Genomic DNA, 12,660 nt, shown 5'->3' with positions numbered 1-12,660 from the left:
TTTGCACGACAGAATCACCTGAGGGGTTTTTACAAATCAATATAACCATTAAGCACTTAGTCAAAATAACATTATTTAGGCTGAGATCACAAAGTTAGCTGGGTGATGAATTTAAATGAAAGCACCATCAATTAGAGGAAACGGTTGTGGCAGGAATAAACTGGATTTTCTGTTTTGTCAGGAGGTTTATCCAGAAGGAGGTTAATTACTCTGCAGGGAGCTGGGAGCTGCCCTGGAGGCAGAGGTCCCAGGAGCTGCAGGCACACAGGGCTCCTCTGAGGAGCCACAGCAGCAGGAGAAACAAAATGCAGGTGCCCAGGCTGGAGCTGCAGCTTCTGCTTTGCACAGCGAAAGTCAGCATCAAGTCTGAAATTAATTCAGAAGAGGAAAAAGAGACCTTCTCATAATGAAAGGCAACAATAAAATCTAACCCTGTATCAAAAGAGCATTCAGTTTTTGAATAGTCTTTTAGTTTATACTGTTTTGGCCAAAGGCTTTGGAAGTCCCAGCTACCATGACTGTCCCTGAAATGCCCTGAAATCTCTTCACTGTTCTCCATCATGGTCATTAGAAATTCTAATTACTCCTAAAATAAAAATGTACATATGGATGCCTAACAGTTACTTCTCAAAACACAGAACAATGATCATTAAAAGAACATTAAGAAATCAAAGGGGACTTTTGAGAAAAAAAAAAAATCACAGACACTAAAATAGTTTATTTCTCACAAAAAGAATTGATTATTTGATGATTTTTCTAACAAGACATGGATGTCAAAAATAAGAATACAAGTCCCCATTTAAAAGAGAGGGTGTTGGGACACATCTTTTTATACATGCCTCTTTTCATCTTCCATTTACACCAGTCTCTGATTCCAAATATAGTTAAGAGGAGGCTGTAGTATCAAACAGGCCAGTTTAATTGTACAAAATATTCTGCTTTTCTTACTCAAATTCTGAAATGTTAGTAAGGGGTTTCCTTCTTGAATCCGTTATACCTTTAAAGTTCAGTCATTAAAAAAAAGATTTAAAAATGCTTGGTTTTAACATGTGTAGCCTCTGGTGTTTAATTAAGAAAAATCGGTCTGTTAGAATGACGTGGGAAAGGTTGAATCAGACTGTTCAGATCCAAGTAAATCAGTAAATCAGTCTGTTTGGATCCAAGCTTGCCATTTTCCATGTGTGCCCTCAGTGAGTGACTACCTCAAAACCTACACTGATGATTGCAGTTTCTACTTTCTGCTTTCAGGGCTGAAGCAGTATGTACTCAGGCTGCAGAGAAAAAAAGAGTGATTTGCTCCATTACCTGACCCTAGCCAGGCACCTGAATGTAAATCAAGTTCTTCAGAGTTCCTCTCTAACGCACCAACTTGTACTTAAGTTGAAATACTGTCTGTAGGTGAGTGTAGGGCAGGCAAGGGAAACATCAAAAACAATCCAGGCATCTCCAGCCCTTTCCTTTGCTCCTCCCTGGAAAGGTCCACACCTTTGCTGGCTGCTCTGGTGGTGAAAGATCCTGTAATTTCTGAGGGCTTTCCATGTTGAAGAGTTTCTCCATTTTAAAGGTTGTTGAGAGTGGGTTTTTTAATTGTAAGAATATTCAAATCTTGTAAAAGTAGTCATTAAATCTTACCACTGTCATACTGTGATTCAAATTCAAGAGATAATTTTGGTTTAAAATAAATTAACTCCTTTAATTAAATTCTGAATAAATTTCTCTCTGACATAATCAGAGAGATGCTTTATTTGTTAACCTATCTTTCTGCTTCTCCCCTTTTCTCATTCAGCCCTCCATGATGAATCATAGCAAGTAAAGGGCTACGAGAGTAAAAGGCCAGAGAGTTTCTCATTAGAGAGAGAGTCTTGAGTTTTGGTATCTGTGAAAAGACCCTGTTTCTTCCCTTTGAGATTAAACAGTAAGAAACAGTGACATATATATATATATCTCACTGTGGTGTATATATATATATATATATATATATATATAAAAGATAAAAGAATCACAGTGATATTTTTATGAGATTTTTTTTTGAAAGACTGCTTGCACCCAAAAGGTTTTTTATCAGCACAGTTTATAGGATGGGCTGCACTTTATTTAAACCTGAATTCATTGTCTGGGTAGTATGCATCTATAACTTTGCAACTTTTTTCCTGTTGGATAATTTTACCTGTCTTGTGATTAAGTAAACCTGGATATTTGTTGTACCTTAAAGTCAGATATTAATTGGTGGTCTCATCTTGGCATAGTCATGGGGGCAAAATGTTGCATTTATCCTGGGCCAGTATTTTAAGTAGGGTCTTTTAATAACAGTGAATTACATCAGACCTTCAAGACAGTTTTTGGTAACTATACATGGAATCCATCTCACCTCACAGCAGTCACTGATAAAAACCCAGTCATCCAGGTCTAAGTTAGTTGTTTAATTTAAGAATTACTGTGAGAAAAATAAGCAATTCTGGGGGCAATACTTGCCCATTTTAGATGCTTATTTTACCAGGAAATGAATCATCCTATGCTTTTCTCTGTCAACCATAAAACAATCAAGAACAACCAGCTCAAATTAGGACATGTGATTTTGACAGTTACCATCACTGGAAATGTTCAAGAAACAAGTGGGCCTGGCACTGTATTAATTAAATGACCAGTCTGATGCACTAGATTAGACCATGCTGTTAATCCCATTGAAAATGTTGATATTGAAGTCAGTGGAACCTGACTCAATTCATATCATCTCAGGATCTGGACCATTATATTAACATATTATTGTCACAGACAAGAATTGTGCTGTCTATATACAATTTTTTAAAAAGTTTTTCAAAATATCTCATCACTGAGACACTGCTGCCAAATAAATTATATATAAAAACCCCCTATTTTTTAAAGCAGCATTTGTCTTTGACATCTCTCTGATAAACAGAATCTGTGCAGCACTTTTAAAAACTACTGAAATCATTAGTATAACACATAACCTCAATTAAAATTTACTGGGGTAAGGCAAAATTACTGGATGAGGTTTTTTTTTTTAAAATGAAAATAAGTCTGTGTGTGCAGCAGGTTAGCCTCAATATTCGGAGTAGATCCTTTTAGTTCTGTACATCTATCTGATTTTGTACAGGAAAGTAACAATTAAGAGGAAATGTGACCACTAAATTTGGAAAAAGCTGGAGCCGCTACAGTCTCCCTGGAGAAGAAATGTATAAAAGGAATTACTATAATCAAATAACTCAGTGTGCAAGATGTTATCTCCATATTGAGAAAACTTAGGTCTGTAGGCAGCTCCATGTTACATAAATGATAAATATGTTTTGACAGTGTAATTAATGTTAGTCTCAAAACAGAAATGCAAATCAAACAAGACATCAAGATCAGAAACTGTAGGACTTTGCTAAAATTAAAAGAGATGTGGGCAACACAAACCTCATAGATTGCTGATGGACTGGTTACAAAGGGTTCTATTTTAAATCAGTTAATTAGCAAGAAATTATAGCCTAACCAGTATCCTGGAGATGACACGGCGAAGTGCTGACAGCTGTACTGCTCTTCTAAACCATTCCTATGTGCCTCTAAAATACTGAAGCTGCATCAAAAACCTCCATCTCAGTTTTTCGGTTACAAGAAGGAAAAATGTTCCCTTAACTATATTTCATTTTCAAAATGTATGTGTGGCTTTTCAGGAATAAGGATTACATTTGTCATCGACACATTAAGAGACGAGAAAAAAGTTCCAAACACCAAGAATCACTCTCTTGTGCTACTTTTTCACATTGAAATAAAACAAAAAAATTGAAAATATTTTTCAGGAAAATTTCTTCACAAACTCCCATGTACCCTTCTCTCTCAAATTAATTTCCATCAGCCTCCTAAACCCCCTCATGAATATATTATGTAGGCTTAGAATTGTTGGGGTTTTTTTTCTGTTTTCTATTCTCTTTCTTATGGTAACTATGTGTAGCTTGTAATTTTATTTAATTTACAGTAAGGAATTTTAAGACAAGTAGGATGAGAAAAACAATTTGCTTACTTACCCTTAAGGAAATGCTGCATAATTTTATTATTGTGATAATAATCTGACATTAAATAAAATAAGTGATTACTAAATATTTTAAACAAATGCAATTTAGTACCTTTAAACAGTTAATTTAATCCACAGAGATTACAAGTCTGGACACAAACTCAGAGTGCACTTTTTTGTCAAATCCAATAATCATTTTACCCAGGAAGCAGATGGAGTAAGTATAAGTGTCAAAACCAGTCAAAACTAAGGAAGCTACTTGCAGGCTCCCATCCCTGCATTCAGGTGTAGAAAATGATGCTGCTGTGTTTTGATCTCTCAGATTTTTAAGTTCTCTAAATTATCCTTGTTTTCAGTAGGACCCAAATTTAACCTTAGTTTTCATCCTATAATGCAATTTGAATAGGTTTAACTTTTGCCTTAGGTTAATGGAAGTTAGCTATGCAATGCTATCATTGTAGACTGTCTATTTTAATAGATAACAGAGAGAAACAGGGATGTCCAGAGGACCACTCCTTTTACAGAAGATACAAGTTATAAAGAACATAAATATCCATTGGCTATAATTGGATATTAAAGTAATTGCCTTTGAAACCTACATTTTAGACATATGTATCACATGAGATGAACTTTTATGGCTGAAATTAGTATAATTTCTTAGACTGGGAGAAGGAGACAGAGAGTGGAAATACAAGTATTTTTCTGGACATAGCAATGTCCAAAAAGTTAAAGAAATGCATATAAAATTCATGACTCGTTGATGTGTCCTTGATATGCTGTTCTCATTCTCAGAAAGCCAAGTAATAGGTTACTCACTTCCAGCTATCTTCCAGAACCCTAGATGTCCTGTAGTTGCCCTTGAGGAGTAGTAATGTGCTGTTGGGATTGCTCTGGTATTTGTGGTTTCCAATGTGTAGATTTTAATGGACTATATACTGAGACTGAACCTCGGCCATACAGCAAGTAAGACTTTGTCAGGACTAATCAAAGTGCTATTCACTGACAATAAAACACTTCAGTGTAATTTGAGATTTGTTGATTCTGTGTTGGTGCACAATAGGATCCATACGCTGCATTCAGTCTGAGTCAAACTCACCAAAACATAGGTACCAAAGTCTTCCCTAAACAAGAGTTTCTTGTCCAGAATGATGCAATTCTCTTCTAGGTCCTGTATAAATGTCTCAAAGGGTACCAGTCAATAGTCTTTGAACTAATCAGAGTTTGTTGTCATGGGAACTTAGACAACTAGATTGCACAAAAGCACCTATGTTTAGCTGACCTTGAGGTTAACCCAACACAATTCAACTAACCTGTCTGGTCAAAGGCTAATTCTGTCGGGTTATACTGTAAGAATGTCATCAATTTTCGTGTCTTTATTTTCTCTGATGCTCTGGAAAAAAAATCTTTCCAGTTTTAAGTATCAGGTTTATCAGTTGTCTTGCTAGGGTAGATCTGAGTTTGCATTAGTTTCCTGATGAAGAAATTGATCAAATGATTGTATAGCGAGCACGGCAAGGAATGTAGTTCCAGTGCACATATCATCATTACAGCTCCTGACACACACACCTTCAACAAAACCAGGACTGAACACATGCAGAGCTTCTAAGACTCCTTAGAGGTTCTTTTCTTTCCCTGGAGGAGAAGCACAGGCAGGGTCCTTCATTCTTTTTCACTGCAAGGAAGCAGGATGAACTGGTGCTTCCAGGGTCACAGGCCATGTGTGCTTCTCTCAGCTGCACACACAAAGCGCTCTGGCAACTTCAGGGTAAATAGCTGGGATGAGATTTACATCTGCCACTGTCAGCTTCTACCACATCAGGAAGGGTTCAAACTGAGCAGTGAATCACCTTCCTTGCATGTTATATTTTTCTGATAAATTCTACTTCTTTTTTAACCATATAATACCATAAAGAAAACATAGCTGAGAAAACTCTTTGAACAGAACAGCTTTGAAGCCACATTCTGCCAGGGGAGGCAGCATAGGTGTCCTTTTTAATAAAAAAAGAACCAGATGTCTGGCAAATCCAGTGGGTTATGGAGGAATTTTGTCAAGCACAGAACAGCAGGAGCAAGAGAGAAACAATCATTACACATTTTTAAACTAACCTTAGATGGAAGGCAGTGACTTCATTTTTTATCTTTGACTCTGAAGATAATCTGCACCAGTGAGAATGAAAATTATGAAAAGCTCCTGGCTACTGCTCCAACTGCTTTCATGCCTCATCAGCTTGAGGAGGCCAGGCTGCCCTGGTTAGCACAGCCTTACTCCCTCTCCAGGAATCCCAGAGTTGTGAACAGTTGTGACAGCTCCTTGGCCACCTTCTCAAATTCCTTGCACCAAAGTGTTTGTGTCACCTTCATCCTAGTGACTTCCTGGGCTATTTCTGTGGTGTAGAGCTGCTCTTCAACAGCAGTGTCAGCATAGCAGCAAAACTTCAATATATCAAAAAAATTAAAGATTAATTATGCTCTCCAGATACACCCAGAGCAATGAAAATTATGTGTGTGTATCCAAGGGTAGAACTGGGCTCATAATTTGTTAGGGTAAGATTTATTCTCACAGTATAGGAACACAAGCTGGCACAGCATCAAAGGATTAACTAAGGATGCCCAAATGCTCCTAGAGATAGATGGTGTTTCCTGCAGAGAGTTAGAGTGTCAGATAATTCCATGGAGCCCCAACAGTAATTAAGGAAAGTCAACATACTAAGTTATGATTGAGAACACAACCTTCTAGATCTTATTTGAACTCAGTGCTTTGTGTTTTTATACATATCTGTTGTGGATTCCACTGCTAGCTATTACTTAGCAATGGATACCAGTAAAATCCTCTCAGACTGAGCATTTATTTCTATAGAAAGAATGTGGAGATGTTACTTCTTGCATAACTTTTCTCCCATTTGGCTGGGTTTTCCTAGCCATAGTGGATCAGATTAAGTAGATCCACAGAGCCTCTTGGATAAAGTATCTCATACTTGAGGAAACAAAAGAAAATCACACATCTGTTTCTCATAAAAAATTTTTCTTTTAAGAACTGAAGATTAAATGTATATTATATTTATATACATTTATAAAATTCTTTCTGAGTTTTCTCTTTCCCAAGCTCAGCAGTCCTGACACTTATGCTTTTCTCATGGGAGGGGTGTCATATGTAGTAGCACCATGGTTTTTTCCCACCTTTGGTATCCTCATATGTGGCAAAAAAACCTGACAAGCCAGTAAAACCTTAAAACAATAACTAATGTTATTAGTGTTCAGATAGCAACCAGTGAATGAGTCCTTTTAGGGTTTGAAGGGGTAGCCATGCTATGGAACAGTACAATTTCTCTGTGAAATATCATATTGTCATCCATTATTTTTGTAAGCACATGATTATGCAATCAGCTCACTCACCATGAGAGTTTTGTGGCTAAATATCAAACATGGGCTGTAAAAATTCACCTTATATAGCCCTTGATTTTAAAATGGAGAGCTGAAAATAGCTTGAAGTCCAGAGAAGGGAAACCTGTAATTCCTCAGGCATTCTGAGTAATTGTAGGAGTTCTAATTGAAAACTTCCTCATCCAATGTGACCTTGCTTGAATTAATTTGTTTTGGAATTAGTCCTGAATAGTTCAGTAAATGTGGAATTCTCTGAAGTTTACTCATTGCCAAGCAGAGTCCAGCTGACTGAGAAAAGTAAAACGGCCCAAAGACAGTTTTCAAAAATGTAAAATGACTCAAAGTCACTTCATCTTCCTCAGTGATGTCTTTAGCAAGCATGCTAAAGCAGCTAAGTTGTTGTACCTATTATGAATCAGAAAAAAGGAGGTGTATGCACAACTGAGAGAATCATTAGGACTGGAAAAATCTGACAGATTGCATTATGCTACATTTTCTAGAAGAATTTAAAAAATTTATGCAGTATACTGGCAACTTAAGATTAATAACTCTGTTCCCTATAGCCTGTAATGCTTTATGCTAAATTTCTCTCAAGAAATTAGCAGGCAATCCCTGAAGTGGAAGAAATGGCTTTGGACTGACATTTAACATAGGACAGAAATCCAGGATACCTTTATATACCCTGACCAAGTCCCCATTGTGCTGAAGTCAATAGCTACATGGATTTTTTTTTATCATTAATCCATTAATTTATCATTAATGCAGTCAAAAAATACTGTTGTAGCCAAAAAACCTGGGTTAAAGGAATATGTGGAGTAGTTTTAAGAACATGATCCTCTCTTTTATTCATCAGACTGAAAACCAAAGAACTTAACAGAGTCTGCTTAGTCAGTGCTTGTTGCTGGAGAAGGATTTCATGCATCTGATTGAGTCTCATATTTAGTATTTCTGGCTAGCAGCTTTGATTTGAATATAAAAGCAATATACACTGAGAAGCTATTCCACCTGATGGGTAAACATCCTGAGCAGTGGTCCAGAGGAATCCAGAGGAAATGTTTCTCTCAAAAAAGATGAAAGTGTTTTATACAATGTATATAATATCATCAGGAGAAAATATGTGTGCCTCCACATCTGAAGAGATGATAAGCTGGTGTTCAAGTTGGCCAGAAGTGCAAACACCAAGTTAATCTCTCTCTCTCTCTCTCTCTCAGAAAATGGATTTTAGCATGTCCTTCTGCTTCACAAGAGACCATACTAACTGCTACCTCCATTACCATTGCAATTCAGTGTTTCTGCATTCACAGTAAAACCAAACTAAAAAAAACCTGTGAGGAATCATCCTGAAATAATCTATAATGTAAGGAATGATTAATATAAAGGACTCTCTCTACATACAGAACTTGTAGCAAAAATAAGTTGACCTTCTCAGACAAAGGGGAACGAGGGAGTGATTAAAACTTTCCAGATGTCCTTGTTGGTTATGTTTTCATAGTACAGTCTAGTGCTGTACCACAGTATCTGAACTGCTTTTCAGTGAGGGAAGGCAGGTGTTGCAGGTGGGACAAGGTGTTACTGCTCCCCACCTACTGCCCTCCATTTCCCAGCAGGACTCTACAGCCAGGGCTCGCTCTGGCTCAGCTGGTGGTGGCACAGCAGCCTGTGCCTCCCACAGCACTGTGCCACACTGCCTGGGTGTCTGCTGAGCCGACAGTGGGATGATGTGCTTACACAACAGGGAACCAGGCTGGTACTACCTGGGAAAGTGACCCAGTTTCTATGAACTCTTCTGAAAAGTGAAACATTGCTTGCAGGAGTAGGAGAGCTGTAAGTCAGAAGCACTTAGGATGACTACTGCACTCAGTGACTTCCCATTCAGGAAATTACATGTTGTCTGTGACGGAGGAACGAGGTGGGAGGCAGCAGCAGCTGGAGCTGCGTTTTCTCAGCTGTGCATCTGACAGCTGCGACTGGATACGGTTCAGAGGCAGAAGGCATATGCTGCCATTCAGGGCTTTTAGCATCAAGTATCTTTTACTGGGTTCATTATCTCCTCACCAAATGGAACGTGGTGGCTAGAAGTGCCCTAGCCTCAATGACAGAAGAGTCTCAGCAGGGGTCACACAGAGGCCAGGTCCAGCTCACCATAGGCCAGCAATGCTGGCTGCCTCCTTTGCCCTGTCACTCGTCTCATTCATTTTCACCCGGGGCAGCAGGGAGTGCCCTAGGCCTTGGGACAATCTCCCTCAGAGGAGGAGAAGACTGGTTCCACAAATAATTAAACTACATGGATCCATGCAGAAGTTATGTGCTCTTTAGTACCAATGTTTCTCTGTAAAGCTGTAAGCAGTTTAGAAGAGCCCGATACTGGTAGTTCTTTTTCCATCTATTAGAAAATCCTGTTAGCATAGTCCATTAATAATGTCCCACATAATAGTCATTAAAGTTGCAACCTCCTGAAAGTTGTAAATGCATCTAGGAAGATTTTAGGAAAAGGCATGCTGTAAATATATATTCTATACTTTTGTAATGGAATTCATAGAGAATTTTATTTTAGGTTTACATTTTTAGTAACAAGAATTAATTTTTAGCTAAGCCTGTGTGTTATGAATCAATTGCTTTATGACAATGATAAGGGGCAGTCATGACCTGTATAACTAAAATTGAATGGAATAATTAAATTGAAATGACTATTAATTTTCTAACAAATTCCTTTAGTTTCTTTGCCAAGAAGAATTTGTTACATCAGAAGCAAAAAAGAAGTTAATTTTCCTAAGAAATGAAAGACTGAATTGAAAATAAAAGCTGATGTCAATGTCTGACCTTTCTGACATTTATCTGAATGTCAAATATCTGCCAACACCATTTTCACATTTCAGGCAACTGCTTCTTTTACAGTTTTCAGAAAGGGAAGAAGAAGTAAGATTTTTGTAAAAATTATAGTAAGGATAGGAAATGCAGCATCTCCCTCCAAAGTGACAAGGGCTGAAGAGATAAAAATGAAAGCATTACACCTAGGATTTTAAAAACAAGAACTTATTTGACAACTGAAATTTCTTTTAAAAGTGAATCATATAATCCTTACTCTTTTTGTATATCAGATATTTTTTCTGATTTGCATATTTACCCTATATAGAAGCTGAGGAGAGATTTGCTCCATGGCACAGAGATGACATTTTAATTACAGAGTCACACTCAGAACTGTATACAGTCTGAACAGGAAAACATCTCAAGTCATCTTTTTTCCCCAGACTGTCAATATCACCCCACCACAAAAAATAAGATTTACATTGTGAGCAAGAAAATCTATTTGATAAATCATTTCTGAGATGAGGGAGAAGTTAGGACTGAAATGAAGGTTAAAATTTTCAAAACCATAGTATTTAATCAGCAGACTACTAATCAATGCAAAACCTTTCTCATGAGCATGAAAACACCGTGATGCAAACATACTTACTACCTAATCATGTATTTTCCCAAATATATTCTATTATTCAGCTTTTTCACTCTGAGGAAAATAAAAAAAAAAGATCTTTTCAGTGAGTATTTTGGGCTTATATAGCATATAAACTCAAGACACTTTAGGTAAAAGTCAGTCCACTTGGTAACCAAGGTAATTCTGAAAATATTCCAATTCAGTACTTGGAGCAGATCCCAATATAAGCATCTGATTGTGTCTTTTGCCATGGAAGGTGTCTTCCATGATCACACAGTAATATATGATAAAGATGAAAATTAGTCTCTGGGGTAGCAATAAGATCTCATTTGATATCATGATAATATCTCTATTAATCAAAGAACAGAAACATCCCTAGAGGGGGCACTGCAAGCAACAATTTCTAGTTTTCCACGGAGTTTTATATAACAATTAAAATACTATGCTTAAGATAAAATAATATATTATGCTACTTCTGGGATGCAAATGTATATTATTCATCCATGGCTTCCTTTCGAAGCTCCCACTGTTCTGTTATACAACAGATGTATCAAGCAAATAATTTAAAAAGTATTTTTATACTATACATTTTGAACTCATTTTTACCTTTTGTAAATGGGTAGCCTGCACTACAGCTTAATAGTATGTCGCAAGGACAATATCATAATTAGGAACTGGCATTAACATATTTGGAAACGTAGAAGTGAATTTGGATCCATTTACAAAGAATACATACTTCCTATAGATTTCATTTTAATTATTGAACGGCTCTCTGTGCAATCTTTCCTCTACCAATACATACTAAAATTCTAAAATGGATAAAGTTATTGTCTATGCTAAGCAAGAAATAAAAGAAAGTTGCCAGAAGAATGTTAAAAGATCTTAACAGTGAGTGTTATAACAATGAATGTGAATGGATAATGAGTAACAGCAGATGTGTGTAGCTTGCTAAAATGCTAACAATTCAATGCACTGGCACAATTGATTACACCTTGCCTAAAAGTAATTAATTACCTTTTACATTAACTGCCTTTGAGTATTAGACTAAATATATTTTTAGTCTTACTTCTCTTTTTTTTTTTTTTGGTACTTTAACAACTTAAATTAAAACTAGCACAAATAATGTCATCTAGAAGGTCAATTACTTGATAGATAAACCACATAAATGTCTAACAATATTATACCATTTACACTTGCATTTTTATATTTGCACCTAGATAACTGTATGTATGTGGAATGGAGGTCAAAAATCCAGGTCCATTACATTATGCACACAGGATTCTTCCCAGAAAGAGCTTATTCCAAGATGTAGCCACAATACTACAGTATTAAAAACATAAGAATACTGGTATCAAACATTACACAGCAAAAATGCTTCTAGTGTCAAGCCTCCCTTTAGAAAACAAGCTGATATGTTTTTACATGCAAAGCAGTGAAAGGGTCAGTGGAGACTCGCTTACCTGTGGTTGACCTGATGGTAGAGGTGATGTTGGAGGATGTCAGCGCAGGTATACATTCATCATCTTGCGAATAGCCTGCCTGAATGGCACGCAAGTAACTGTGGCTTCTTGTTCGGAAACATCCAGGGAGGTCAAGGGCATCCATTGCCTGAGCTTCAACTTCACTAAACACTGATTCACACACCGATTCAAATTGCCCATTAACCTCTGCTTCACTCATCTGAATAAACAACAACAATGCATTTGATTTTTGACTTGCTTTTTTGTGATCATCACGGCCTCAACATCTCAAATGGACACCTGTACATTGATGAAGAACTGTTTTAGCAAATAGTTAAAATGTAGTAATCCCTTCTGATCACATTCACATTGTT

At 36.9% G+C, this 12,660-nt stretch overlaps 1 protein-coding gene across 1 annotated transcript in view; it reads right to left on the bottom strand.

The window, feature by feature from the left end:
- DLGAP2 (DLG associated protein 2) overlaps positions 1-12,660 on the bottom strand; it is a 288,437-nt gene that overhangs the window by 34,317 nt on the left and 241,460 nt on the right. Inside the window, exon 8 of the mRNA XM_041420908.1 lies at positions 12,287-12,506. Coding sequence (XP_041276842.1) covers positions 12,287-12,506 — 220 coding nt within the window. The remainder of the gene's footprint in view (positions 1-12,286; positions 12,507-12,660) is intronic.

This window comes from Onychostruthus taczanowskii, unplaced genomic scaffold (assembly GCF_017590055.1).
Source record: "Onychostruthus taczanowskii isolate IOZ18803 unplaced genomic scaffold, ASM1759005v1 scaffold11, whole genome shotgun sequence".
Lineage (NCBI taxonomy): Eukaryota > Metazoa > Chordata > Aves > Passeriformes > Passeridae > Onychostruthus > Onychostruthus taczanowskii.
Note: the sequence above shows the minus strand (reverse complement) of the source record. Positions and strands in the feature narration are given on the sequence as shown.